Consider the following 14,468-nt stretch of genomic DNA (forward strand, 5'->3'; position numbering starts at 1 on the left):
CGAAAGGCAATCGCCGATCTGAGAGATGGCGAGAGGAGGACCCCGGCCAGCGTGCACGCGGGAGCCGACTCGTGGCGGAGCGTGTGCCCAGTGAGCGAGAAAGATCGCGTACGGCCCTCTCAATGCGCCTCTGCCCTCTCTCTCCCCCGTAACCCCCACCTGTCCCCGCCCGGGCACTACATTCCGCCTCACGACCAGGTACGTCGAGTTTTTGCAAGCCACCACATACAGTTATTCGGTGGCGAGCGAGCAAGAGAGAGAGAGCGCGCTCACTGGTGTTCGTTTATGCCGCAGTCTCGAGGTGGCCGCATTCCATCCACACGACCTTCTTCAATATTTTCGACCACGGCACGGACGCGAAGACGATGGGACGAGACAAAGCGCACAAGCCCGAGGGCGGCAGGAGTTTCTTGTCGCGCAAGTCTGTCAGGAAGGCTGCGGAGCCGGCCATCGATGCCCCTCCATCTGAAAATCCCTCTTTAACTCCTACAGAATCGCGAACCAGCAGCGCAAAGGACAGAGACGCACCAGGCGATGAGCACAGTCAACTTCGCAACTTCTTTACGCTGCCGGCGACATCTCTTATTCCCGACCCTCTCGCTGAGCTTCCGCCATGGTTCCATACCGATACCGACGGCTGGGCGGCGGCCAACTCTCCTGGGTCACTCAGGTCTAGATATCCCATGCATAATTCCGCTGGTCCACGCTGGTACCGCAATTACCATCTACTTCCTCCGCAAGAGAATTCGCCTCCGTCGCAATTCTCACCGTCTTTTCCACCCATGCCCTCCGCCGCAGAACGATCTCAGGAATCCACTCGAGTACCTACCATGAGCAGAACACCTTCTGGATCTCCGTCTCCAACACCGAATTCTTCTCAGCTTAAGATAACGGACCCAGGTGGGCGCGTTCGAACTCGAAAGATATCTCAAACAGATAACGTCGACATGCTCGACGTGACGGATCCTACAGGCACTAATTGGCACCATGAGTCTCCCTATGATGTGGGATTGCGCAATGATGCTGAGGTGAGCCACATCATCCCCCCACTAACAGTGGTTTAATTTGCCATGATGCCGAACAGAACCCTACGGAGCCTCGCGCGCGTAGGATGAGTCTTAATGCGGGTGGCGGTCGCCATAAAACCGTCACACCATCTCCGCTATCTCAGTCAACCTCTGCGCTACATCTTCACACCACGGAGCCTGCTTCATCCAACCTTTCTCGACGGTTCAGCAAACGTCGCAAACCATTCGTCGGGTTATTTGGTAGCCAAAGTCAAGACAACGTTCACTTGCATCCTAAGTCGCCATCAGCACCTTCGGAGCCCGTGCGGGCGCACAGGCTTGACGATTCTACCCAACGGAAAATGTTTCGGCGTAGGTCTACCGTGGATCCACCAGTGGCGTTTGCATCTGTCACTTCTTTGCACCCAGGGTCTGCGCAGAAGGATAAACATAGCAGCTTTATGGGCCGTCTCGCTAAGCGTTTCAGTGTTTTGCGAAAGCCGGATCTGGCTAAGCATTCTAGCAACATCCTTGTCAGCCCTACATCCGGCGGCGACTTTAGCGAAGATTTGGGACCATCGTCTGCGAGCGTCAAGTCACCTAACTCGGCTGCGCGCTCGCTAATGAATGGTGCCAAAAGCCCTGATTCGTCAAAAAGGATTCCGCCTCCGTCTGTCGATGACGAATCTCTCGCTCATACTGTCAATGACACCACAGCGGGCCTAGAACGAGCTTCGACAGCTACATCAGTGGAGGATTCGTCAGCACTGGGCAAGTTGACAATCACAAATCCAGACGGCCCTGGCTCTGCTGACCGGTCTCCTGCTGAGGTGCAGAGTCCATTGCCCAATGTAAACGCCGTGACTGAGCCGGTCAAGCTTGAAAGTCAACTTCTTTCTGCTGAAGATGCTCAGCCTACACCGGAGCTTTCTGCCTCGATGTCGCCTGTAATGTCTGGAGCACCCGTTTTGCCCCCTGTGGATACATCGGTGGAGGGTCAGACGTCCCTTTTCGACTCTAATGTGTCGCTGTCGTCCCCAAGAAGGCCGTTTAATCACTCGTTGCCTCCTACGCCGGCGACTGAGCGACCACTCTCGCTGTTCACGGAGCAGCCCACCATCCTATCCTCTCCACAAACACATAACTTGGATATGGGATCTTATGCTGCATCTGCATCTGGGCTGACTGCGTATGCTCCTTCTGCCGTATCGGGGACTGCGGATGACCCCACACTTGCGAGAGCGTCGATTTTGGTCAACCCACCTACCCCTCATGTCGCACCCATGGTCATGTTTCCGACGAAGGCGACGACTACGCCTGTCGTTTCTCATGAGAGCCACAAACATCGTGAGGGATCTCCCTCCAAAGCGAAGGAAGGCGCCCATGTAAAGTCACCAAGCACGACGAGACGTAGGGAGACTGAAACGTTCAAATTAGTCCGCAGTTCCTCTGGGAATGCGCCCTCCAACGGCGATGTCATTGTGGGAATGGGTGAGCAGTGGGAGGTTGTCGAGTCTCCGTCAGAGCTATTCCCAAAGAAGAGCAAAAAAACGGTGCGATCGAACTCGAAAGAGGACGGAAACCCTACTGCTGTTCCGGATAGCAGAAGACAGGAGCCTAGTGGTGGCTCTGAGGAACGTGACCACCGTCAACATCGGAGACAGCGCTCTGCGAATGAACGTGCAGCCGTCGAGCAGACCAGTTCCACGAGCAGATCCACGCGAACTCCCAGCGTGGATACTGTTCGGCGTGCTTATGGTCACGATGGCCAGTCACGTACTAGCCAGAGACGGGAACATGAGCCAGAGGCGAGTCATAGCTCCAAGACAACTCCATATCGTCGCCACGACAGGCAGACTTCAGCGTCCGGTCGGCCTACATCATATCTGCAATCCTCTGCAGATATGAACACTCTCAAAGCTAAGGAAGCCTGGGAAATGGAGAGACTTTGGAAAGCGAGGAGCATGACTTATGGGCCGGACGGCGTTGCAGTTTTTCCCACTCCTCCGACGATTCGAGATGGCTCGCGTCCCTCGACATTCATGAGCGGTGATGTACGTGCTGCAGGCACTATTCCGAGTGTCACGGATTTGCACAGGGCAACGACGCTACCTGCCCCCGCACATGGTTCAAGTCATACGTACTTCATGGTCCAGGCTCCCGTACAAGGCCATGCGCCTGTTCCCCCTCCTCCGATTATTTATTCGTCTGTACCATATGCCCAGCAGTCTAACAACTCAGCGGCGCCTCGCCAGAGGCAAGTTTCTCGATCTCTCTCGGATCGCGTCCCTTTTCCTGTTCCCGATACTCATGTCGACCCTCCTTCAGCGTCCCGTACATATCTCGCTAACCCATTACCCGACCCTCCTCGCCTAACGACTTTCCAAGGATCTTCATTGCCGCATTCTCTCGCCACTGCTGGCAGCGGGTCTTCGCAGTACCGACCGCAGTATGCAGCTGTACCTTCAAGATACTGACTATGATACCACACTGCACTACCACATTCAGGACTTTGATTAGACATCACTATTCATTGAGTACGAACTTCGCAATACTGACTGTTATGGGAGGTGGCTTTCTAGGTTTGACTTGCGACTGCTGCTACTTGGGACAATCAGATGTAGATGTTGCTGTATCTGGATTCCGCGTGCAGTAATTATTATTTTGCTATTGCTTCTTTTGTTTTCAGTCAAACCAGTTATGACCCATGTGGAATAGAATTGCAATTAATGACATTGACAAGAACGAGACTGAATGACTGTATAGATACAAATGTGCAGAGTGAGTAATCCATGCCCGAGGAAACCTTACATACGACATGAGAGAAAAGACAGGCAACGATACGATAAGTAAAGCTACTAGTATGCACGAGGGTCCAGCGGGAAATTCAGTTCGGGATAATCGTCCCAATGGCCGTCTCCATCCAAGAACCGCCGTAGCCGCTGTATTTGCGACGACAGATACATGACAATAATCTGCATTTCAATCTTGAGCTTAAGTTTGAGGATGTCCTCACACGCTCGCAAGGCCTGCGTCCGTGTTGACACAAACATGTTTCCGTCAAAGCCGAGCGTCTTGAGCGCGTCAATCAGTTCACTAAACTCGGAACACCAGGCGAGCACTCCGAGCTGCGGGGGGAAGGGTAAGCCGCAGCTGGCCGTGGCGCCGGGTGAGTACTGACCTGTCCGTACTGCTTGTACCGAGCGTACAGCACGTTTGGGGCGCTCTTGAGCGCAAAGTCGAACATTTCATTCTGTTCGACGACGGCGGGCGGAGGCACATAGTTCTCCATGACTGAGGGCGGGACGGGCTTCACGATCAAGAGATATCAGCCGGTATCTCTACCAATATAGTGACAAAAATTTACTTCTGGCTTTTGGGGCGGATCCTTGAACCACTCATAGCCTGAGTAGTCGACTTCATCGCCCCAATCGACCGTCGGCGCAGACTTGTTCAGCGCGTTCATGGACATATTAGTAAGGGCTTGGGAGTCTTGTGATATGCGCTTTGCAATGGCAAGGAGATGATCGGGGATAGGCAGATGGTCAGGCTCGCAGTCGAGTGAAGCTTGCCGAGATGGGAGGAATATGCGGTAAGTGGCGGTGCTTGAAAGACGGGATGGAGAAGGGAGGTTGGAGTTATCAGAAGGAGAAGGTGGGGGATGGTCTATTTGAAATATCAGTCATTCTTCCGCCTCGTGTCTACCGCACGTACACCTTGGTGAGTACTCACCAGAATCGAAGAGCGCAAGTGGAGGAAGTGTGAGTTCCTGGGGTCCCGGTGAAAGTAGTAGAAAGTTAAGAGACGATCGCTGAATCGGGCAGGGTCAGTGTGGTGCCGTCATACACAAGAAGCAGCATCCACATACCCTTGAAGGTTCAGGGGTGCTAGGAACTTGGTACTGCGCGTATGCAATAGAACCGTATTCGATAATCGAGCGGACGTTACTGTGTCTGTCAACAAGAGACCGGCGATAGTGGATCACGGACAGACGGTTTAGAGAGGGTGGGCGAAGGCGAGAGCAGGGGGAAGATTCGACAGGTGATGCAGGACAGGAAGGAGAATACAGCGTCACAGACGAGGCTGTCGAACGTGGGCTCTCTGGTACGTCCCAAGGGTCAGTACACAGCTGAACCCTCGCCAGTAAGTATCCAACACGGAAGGGGATGGGAATAGGACGTCACTTACATAAGATTCTGTGTCAAGTCTGGAAGGAACTGGGAGGAGTGATCTTGGAAGAATGGGCAGCGGTGGTGGTGAAGGTGGGGGGATCGGAAGAGGTGTCTCCTCAGCGTAAAACTCGAGGTCTTTAACGTTGCGAGATAACCAAGACGGCGAAGGAGGAGGAAGGGGCGTAGCTGTAGGAGAGAAACCAATTACAGTGGATGTCCGTGCAGACGCTGTCAAGTCACGAGGATCGACTCGTTGATAGCGGAATACTTGTAAATTGGAGAGATAGTTCGCAAGATCGGGGTCGGATGTCTCAACAGCCTCGGGCAGAGAAGGAAGATTCTTACGCGTTGATGTAGAAAGCCGAGTTGAGTTCTCGTCGAAGACAGTCGAAAAGTCAAGCCGATCGAAGGAGAGCTCGGGCAATAAGTCGTCGTCTACAGGAAACAGCCGTTCGACGGTCGGGAGACGAGCTGGTGAGTCCTCAGGGGTTTCGTCAGCAGAGACTGATTGAGCCTCTGATGTGGTTTTCCGGGAAGAAGGAAGAAGATGTAACTTTGCAAACGATTTCAGGCGCTTCAAAGGCTTGTGCGATGTCGTGCGAGTGCTGCTGGAATCAAGCCCGGTAGATGAAGGGACGACAACACGAGGTCGAGGTGAAGGCGGCGGATGAGGTTCTGGATCAGCGGCAAGACGTTCTCCTGCAGCCTGGAATGACGTCCGAAACTCAGGGACGTCGAACTCGGTGGGGGATTCGACCTTGCGAAACGGATCACTATCGTAGAAGGCAGAGAACGAGTCCTCGACCGGAGAAGTGCGAGAAGGCGACTTCGGATGGCTCGAGCTTGAATATCGGGCTGGAGATGTTGGGTGCGGAGTGAGTACAAGAGCGAATTGATCCGGCGCCGGAGTGTGTGTCTGGGTCAGCGAGCTGTCTGCTTCGGGCGACCTCTCGAATGACTGGCGCGATTTCTTGAGGGAAAGGCGTGAAAGCTTTCTGAGACGTGCAAACGACGAGCGCGATCGGTTCAGAAGCGATGGGCTGGGAGGCGTTTGACTATCTGGAACGGAGGTCAAACGGAAACGTAGACCGGGAAAGGCGCACTGGGACGTACCGATGCCGGGATACAAGGCAGAGGCGTCGCAAAGAAGGAGGGAAGCGCGCAGCTCGTCGTAGGAGATCTGCTCGAAATCGTCTGCCCACGGATCGGAAAGGGCGAGGTGTTCCTCTGGAACGGGGACGAGGGCCTTTCTTGAGGCGGATTGACCTGGATAGGGAGAAAGAGAAGAGCTCGATGAGCTAGCAAAGAGCTTTGCCGAGGCACGCAGCGAGCCAGGAAGGCTGGGAGCGAGTCTCGACTGGATGCGGTGCCCGGATGGATGCGTGGTGACTTACGAGGTCTTGCAAGCGACCTGTGTGGAGGAGGTCGACGGTGGAGACTAAAAGGTAGTCGACGACAATCGGGCGCGTGTGTTCCTGCTGGCAGCAGCAGGCAGAGGAGAACTCTTCCACGAACGAGATCCTCCGCAGAGGCAGAAAATAAGCACGACCCGCCTCGTGTCCGCCAGACACAATGCGAGAGAGTCTACACAATATGGGCGTCTCCCGCGCGCTCTTTGCCTGAGCTCGCTGTACAAACACCGCGCTCACACCCGTACATCCCGCAATACGACTCGCATATCCTCTGCATCGTCGTCCTCGACGAGCTCGACGCACCAGCTACAATGATTATGCCCGTCGCGGAGATGAAGAGAACCTCGCGTACGCTTCACATCCTCCGCCACCTTCGCCTACCCCGGCTTCCTCTTTTTGCTGCATGGCATCGGTCCCTGATAGGCTTCTCTCATATCTCTGCGGCACCACGTTCGCCCCATCCACCGGGCCCATTGAAACTCGAAGCCTTGCGGTGACTGCGTGCAGTGCGTGAAGACTGCTAGTGCGCGGCTGTCTCGCGATCGTGTCTAGAATACTGCAGGGCGAGGGGAAATCTATCGCCCTTTGGAGCTATTCCATGTTTTTGGGCGCACTGGCCCGTACCGCCCGCAATGGCATCTGACCAGGCGATTAGCAGACCATTGCAAGCCCGTCGCTTGTATCTTGCGGCCGGGTATCTTGACGTTTGTCGCGAGGGCGCCATGGTCGTCCATTTACCTCACCGTATCAATGCATGATCTCAGGCTGAAGATTAGAGGCAGACATGAGCAGTGACGACAGCCCAAGATTCCACTACGTCAACTAGCACTAAGCGACAGAGGCCAACAGTCAAGATCAATCCGATACGACAGAAGCCACAAGCGACGATTGAGTACGTAGGTGCTACTAAACTCACCGATCAGACACCATATGATTACACGAGAGTCGCCAATATAACTGAGACAATTCGCCACAAATCACAGAACGAGCGTAGCATCTTGGAACACATAAGAAAGGCACTATATGAGACATGTTACTCGAGCAACGGCCTTTCGTCATCTCTCTGGTTGCGTCGACGCCAGCTCCTGACAGTCTCCCCGATGCCATTGATCCTCCTGAGCACCCATGCTCGTCCGATTTGGTGGTCTCTGCCACCAGCCCGGAGTTTGAGTAGGATCACATCGAGGACTGAGCCAACTCCCACAATGCCCCATGCCGTCACCAACGCCGCAAAACCTCCTCCACGCGAGAAGAGTGTGCGGCCTTGGTCGAACGGATACTGCACTCCAATCCGCCTACTCCAAGATCCTTGGCCGACCTGGACGATTTCCTGCAGCCCACCGCCAGCGATGCCGCTGACGCCACCGTCGCCACCGTCGCACCAGAGAACCATGCTACCCAGCTCTTCTGCACGCGCCCTCGCCTGTTCCCACATGGCATACCCAACGCCGGTATGCCATGTCCGTGCAGGTGCGAGGACGAGGGCAGGGCGCGATGCCAAAGCCTCAAATGATGACGCCGAAGAGAAATCCAGACAAATAGATGCTGTAATGGGAATGGACCGAGTACCATTCAGTCCCCATTTCGTTTTGCTCCAGTTATTAGGGTATGCTAACTCCCATTCGAAAATAGCCGGTGGGTCAGACGAAGGCGTCAACGAGAACGATTCTGCAACTGGGAAAGATAGGACAAAAAAAAGTAAGACAAATACCATCAATAAATAATCTAAACGTACTTGGAACTAGCTTCCGCTTGTAGTACTCCAAAACTGAACCTTCTTTGCTGAGGAGCGCAAACCCATTTCTCCTCATCCCAGATGACCGCCATCCATCCGAAGGCGGGCTGAGCGTAAATTCTTCGAAACTGACGCCAACGAGATGTTTATCCTGTAACCAACCGCTGATGTCTTTGAACGTTGTTTCCTTCTGACTAGTCGTCTCAAACTTTACAGCTCCTTCAGGCCAGAGAATAATGTCGGCGCTACTCTGAAGTGTCTTCGTCTCACTGATGAAGTCGTCCAAGGTTGGCGCATGCTTCTGATGACCGGATTGCCGAGGGTCGGGCAACGCGCATCCAACTTTCAGGCTGGTAACTGCGTTGGTCGATATCGTAGAAACAGGTAAGTTTGGGATGAAAAATGATGGTGCCGATAGGAGGGCCAGAATGCATGTCAACGTCAGAATGTGTCGGGTCGTATACGGGAGTGACGGGGCACGTTGGGAGATCTGATTGTCTTCCAAAGCATCCTCCGATCCAATCAGGTCCACCGGTTCCTGTACTTTCGCAGTGTCGTCAAAATCACCGTGGGGTGAACCTACCAACCACCGCCCGATTGTGTCCGCAAAAACAACAGCCCAGGCGGCAACTACCCAGTCTAGACCCCACTGTCCAAATACTGGACGGAGCCAACCATACATCCCAAGTCCAGTTACTGGGCTCCATGTGATGAGGCGGCCGACAGGGCTGATGTGTGACACGGCGGCCCAGGCAGTAGCCCAGACAGCCGGGAATAACGTTAATTTTGACCAAGGGGTGCGAGCAAACCTGTTGGCGTAGAACGAAACACCGATTGTGAACAGTGCTACGAAGGCAGTGAGGGCTGAGAGTGACCACAAGACAACGACTGAGACTGTAGGTGTTGATAGAGCATTTACAGAAGCTGAGAAATGCGTAATGCTTGCTGCCATGGATAAAAGTATGACCTGGGCTACACCATGGGTCCCAGCCATCCGGCGAGGCAGAAACGTGTGGACGTGGAGGTGGAGAGTGGTTAGCAGGAGGACGAGAGGAATGAGGGGTGGCGTGGCCGAGAGGGCTGCGAGCCCGAAGACGGGCGCGACGTAGAGATACACGGACGGATGCTGGACGACATACGCGGAGAGGGACGCCATCTTGCTCTGGTGAGAGCGGAGAAAGGTCACTGATCGGTTACGAGGATGGTGCAAGGCGAGTTTTGAGAGGTCGGCACTACTTCGGCGCGTTGAGATTGGGCAAACCGTGACCCTTCTTGTGACTGCGACGCAGCCCAGGCCTGCTGCACTGCGCACCCATCTTTGCACGCGCCGCCTTCTGGTGTACAAAAGCGGCTTGCTGTGAGTAGTACATATTCCTGTTAGATTCCTGATAAGTTCAGCGTTCAATGCGGGAGCAAACACGTCCATCATTGATTGAACTGCGCAAGGCACGAACCGTCCCACATGCCTATTATGGTAAAGCGGGCAATCTGTCGCCGCCGCCGCCGCCGCTCTTGGTATTAGCAAACGCGCCGATAGACTATACTTGATACTACCGGTAGTACTACTTATTCTGCTTCAATCTTCGTAACCTGACTTGGCTGGCAACCATGTCCAAGCCGATATCTTACCCCATAGTATATGTGGAGTTCTTAGGTGTGTGTCCTCCAAGTTTATTCGCGCGTGTCGAACTAGAGGATCCTGAGCACGAACCTTCAATTTAATACATGCTAAAATGACACGTTGACGATATACTAAGAGCCGCTGCCATAATCCTACGAGCTTGGACGATCTTAGACTGTCGCCGCCCGCTTAGCACCGCCTTTCGTTAGCGCTTCCTGTGAATACGTCCATTTGGAGATCTTACCTCTGGCTGGCAAAGTGAGATATGCCCGCTACTTGCTCTTGGGCGGCTCGGCGCAGCCGCAGGCCGGCCAGGAGCAGGTTCCACCGTTGGCCTGGACGTTAGCGCACTGCTTGGTGGAGTCCTGCAAGAACATTGAATCATGTAGCTTCGTCGTATTCGGAACCAAGGACACTCACAGCCATTGTGAATATACAATTCAGATAGAGGGGTAAAATGTAAGCGGTAGTTGTGGTACTTGGGGTTGGACTAGTGTGACCTGAGCTAAGAGCTGACTTCTTTTATAATAGGTGCAAAGGTGCCGTTGCATGTGGGCGGGATAAATGTTGTAGCTTGAATTGGACAAGCTTCACGCCGGCTGCGTGCCGCCTCCGCAAGTTGTACATATGGACGTTCAATCAGACTATCGAAGCTCGTCAAGCGATATCTTATCAGATTGGTCTTGCCGTTTCGATGGTGCAAATGATCGGAGGTGCCTTCTCTTGGACAAAGAAGATGACTCCCTACACCAAACACGCGGACGCCTCGATGAGGGGGTCCCAAGATTGAGACGCAACAGTATGTTTCATTATTCTCGAGCCTCACATGCGTCTGGCTCATTTCACTAGTAGATACCATCCGTTCTTCTAGCGGAGATCCGCAATATCTCATGTCACAGTTGTCCGCGGACCGCTTGCCCTGCAAATAGTGCCCTGTCCGCTCAGTCGACGATTTGCAACCTCACGTAGAAAGCCCATTTGCACACACGCCGCCCGGCTTGGGGTTACCTGGCCTAGTATCCAGACGTGTACAAGTGCTACTTAATGGAAAGACTTCCTGATGTCCGTGGTTAAGATTATAACCCACCTGAAGTCCTGAACACCACGCCGTCCCCCCGCGTTTGCATCTACAAGGGTGCGTTTATCTCGCTTCGCTCATGTCTGGCGATTTCTACGGGTTTGGATTGCCAATCATGGCGATGAGTATGAGTCCCCACCAACGGCATTCCTCGTGATCTGCTGGAACCCTGCAAGGAGAAGAGTTTTGTGTCGCACCGCACATCATGTTCACCCCCGTGACACCTTTACTTTCTGTAGCCTGACAGCGCGATGTCTTGTTTTGAAGTCCAGGACTTTGGTACGGACGGCCATGTTCGGTGTAAGCAGCAAAATTCACGCTTCTTGCTACTGAGCGATTAAGTCACACACAGCGAGGGGCCTTTTCATAGATACCAGGCGTCTGACGCGTGTAGCGCACTTCGAGAAGGAAGAATTTGAGCGGATATCTTCGTTCTTGACCTCTTCCACAAACTTCTCAAAAGTGATATTCCCATACACGAGGGCGGCTATTTGACCTGCACAGCTTGCGGCCCGTACTGAAGGCATACTATGGTCGTCATGAGTATAGAACGCCGGTATATTCGTATCCTTTAGGGGGCCGTGAACGAACACCGTCCAGAGCAAAATTTCAAGTACGTAACTAAAATCTCATACGTGTTTGTGCAGTTCTACTTCGATCAATTTATACGTGAGCAAAAGCGTGGAAACCAATGGCCAAATTCCAAATTTCCAGCTCCTGTCGTGAGCCTGTGACGTTCTTGTATGACGTACCACGGATATTCAGCTCGGCCGCCTGACGCTGACAGTTGAACCGAAATGTCAATATGTGCATTACACTGGCACAACTCACCATTGATGTTTCAATTTTTTACAGGATTTGCTATTTCCTCTGGAACGAGTACATTGAATGGCACCTGAGCGGGCTTCTGGGAGTACATGAATTCAGTCAAAAACATGAGTATATCCGAATCACGTCAGCATCGTACCAGAATTTATGCCGAACAAGGAATGGCCAATGTAACGGCGTGCATTTGTCTTAAACACTTGAGTCTGGGCCGAACTGTCCGTGCCGATGTCAACCACAGAGATTAGTATAGCTCGTCTCGCCCACGCGTCTTAATGTCCCATCCGCAGCTAAACGGACGCTCACTCGGGTTTCTGTAGACATTCGCGCTGTACTTCTGAGAGCATGACCGCATGCGCTCTGAAATTATATCTGATGACTCGCCGTCCGCAGCCAGATGAAATGTTGTTGCTTGCTAGGTACCAGGTGGACCCGCGATGCTTCCATCGAATGTGAATCAACTGAATCAATACAAACTTCACATGTGCCAGCTGTGAACTTTACAGATTAGATCGCCATCATGGAGCGTCAAATAATGTCCGTTTTGGTATTTGGTGCTGGTGCCAATCGCTGCTCGCGAATTCGTTGCTGGTTGCTATAGACAGTTAGCACCTGGTGCCAAGTCTGACATCTGTGTTCTAAATTCAGTGGATATCTTTGACCGTGAGACGACACTCAACAAGCCAGACCAAGGGAAGAAAATACAAGTTTGCTGGCCTACAACCACCCTGAAGCTGTAGCAATATAACACGTACTTCGTGATAACTCATAATACAGACGGTAACCCTGAGATCGCACTATGACCAATGACATATGCGAAGGCTGTTGAAGAGAGGTGTCAAATCCCAATTGAGTGGATCAGCGGTGGTCAGTTTAAATTACGGCACCTATAATGCATCCCGGCACTTGAACGGTTGCGCCAATAAAACACAGGCAATTTCACTACCTTTTACAAACATTTCAGAACCCATGATCGGTAGCTCGGCTTGAAAAGCGAGCTGCGACCCACGTAGTTGCACCATTCTCGATACGAGACCACCACTCTGCCATGATATTCAGTCCGCGACCACTAGCACAAACCACTTTCTACCCTTCGCCTCATACGATCTTCACCGCTCAATCTGGAATGAATGTGAGTAGGCTCTTTCGGATATGATTCAGGCATCTTAGCCATGTGCAGGACACATTCGAGTGCGCCGGCAAGGATGCTAGTACCGGAAACTGCTCCTGGTCATCATGCAGTTGCGTGGAGCCACCAAAGAACAAATGAACGGGGCAAGATCACATAGCGTATCCCGTCTTGCAGGTATGTGTCTTTTACAGCAATTTGGACACCAGAGAATGCCGACAATGCGCTCATTCTAGCCTCACGAGCCTCCTGTGATCCTTTACTTAGCAATCATTATAACGCCCTAATAACGTAGCGGTGTAATGATAGAGTTCCGTATGTTGTCGAACAGATAATCGAGCTTGCAGTACTGTCTGGTTTAGCATGTCGCCGCAACACAAGTTAAGTTCAACATAGCTGAGTCTACTGGGGTGAATAACTATGCCAAGGTGGCGCGTCGGTCCAAGTCACGAGCACGACGCTGTATAGTCATATTTGCTTCCAGTGGCTCGAAGGGTGAAGCGTCAGAGGACGCGGTGGACGCGACAAGTGACGATGTCGAGGCGGATTGCGTCCCAGGTCCATAAACAAGCATCTCGTCTCCTTCGTGAAGGTTATCTCAAGAAAGAGCCAGCATGGTATCAGGCTGTCCTCAGCTACCCTCCGCTCCCTCTCCCTCCAAAGGCACCTCCCGCTCGATCGCAATACGATCTCCCTCCTACGCCATCATCCCCAGCCTCTTTCACGAAATCTATTTCGCAAAAGGCTCGAAATCGTCCTGCACCTGTTCATTACGCGGAGGATACTATTCGCAGACAGTTCTTTCGTGACCACCCATTCGAGGCGTTCCGTGCCACCACCCTTGTAGAAGGTGCGGGTATCCAAGAAGAACACCCAATTCAAGGGAAGGAGTGGACACGGTTAATTCAACGGGGCAGGAATCCTATGCCAGAAGAGTACGCACACTCCTTGGCCTCTCTTCTTATGTCGTCGTTGTCTGACTTTGAACAGCGCTGTCCGTTTCGCAGTCAATCTGCACTTCAGCCACGGCCAGCCACTGACGAAAGCCTACTTATCTGCTGTATCTCAGTTCCGGTCTCTCCGGTCTGAGCAACAGTTTGCTTCCAAGTTCGCTCTTCTTGAGGCGCAACATTACGGTATCGAGTTCGGCCCGTCACAGGTCGAAATAGCTTTCCGGAAGGAAGAGGAGGCTCTTGACTCTTGGGCCAAGAGTGACGAGATCAATGCTGGAGAGAATGCGGCGCGGAAACGATGGAAGGCGATCGTTGAGAGGGAGGGTCCACCGGCACCTTGGACTCGTGGGCAAGATTATGTTCGGCTTTGGCAGAAGGGCATTCGACCCACTTACGCACCGCTGCTCACCGAGAGGAAAATCACGCCGGCTGGCTTGACTAGTGCCATCCCCAAAACGCCGTATACCAAAGCTGAGCTTGCTACGAAAACGGCAGATTACCTGAGGGTCATCCCTCGTAGCCCATGAGTCTCAATA

General features: G+C 53.0%; 3 protein-coding genes across 3 annotated transcripts; 2 read left to right on the top strand and 1 right to left on the bottom strand.

The window, feature by feature from the left end:
• Nucleotides 1–365: 365 nt before the first annotated feature.
• FIBRA_06368 (uncharacterized protein) lies at nt 366–3,484 on the top strand (the record flags this gene model as incomplete). The annotated part of the gene is made up of 2 exons (XM_012328095.1): nt 366–1,028; nt 1,085–3,484. The coding sequence occupies 2 exons, from the start codon at nt 366–368 to the stop codon at nt 3,482–3,484; spliced, it is 3,063 nt and encodes a 1,020-aa protein (XP_012183485.1).
• A 381-nt stretch (nt 3,485–3,865) lies between these two features.
• Nucleotides 3,866–9,482, bottom strand: FIBRA_06369 (uncharacterized protein; the record flags this gene model as incomplete). The annotated part of the gene is made up of 10 exons (XM_012328096.1): nt 3,866–4,135; nt 4,189–4,317; nt 4,375–4,673; nt 4,740–4,818; nt 4,876–5,136; nt 5,196–6,238; nt 6,293–6,519; nt 6,574–6,617; nt 7,682–8,265; nt 8,327–9,482. 10 exons carry the CDS (start codon nt 9,480–9,482, stop codon nt 3,866–3,868), a joined length of 4,092 nt encoding a protein of 1,363 aa, XP_012183486.1.
• Nucleotides 9,483–13,513: 4,031 nt separating this feature from the next.
• FIBRA_06370 (uncharacterized protein) lies at nt 13,514–14,459 on the top strand (the record flags this gene model as incomplete). Its single annotated transcript, XM_012328097.1, has 2 exons — nt 13,514–13,914; nt 13,970–14,459. The coding sequence occupies 2 exons, from the start codon at nt 13,514–13,516 to the stop codon at nt 14,457–14,459; spliced, it is 891 nt and encodes a 296-aa protein (XP_012183487.1).
• Between the last annotated feature and the right edge of the window lie 9 nt (nt 14,460–14,468).

The sequence above is a fragment of the Fibroporia radiculosa genome (assembly GCF_000313525.1).
Source record: "Fibroporia radiculosa TFFH 294 genomic supercontigs, scaffold6738, whole genome shotgun sequence".
NCBI lineage: Eukaryota > Fungi > Basidiomycota > Agaricomycetes > Polyporales > Fibroporiaceae > Fibroporia > Fibroporia radiculosa.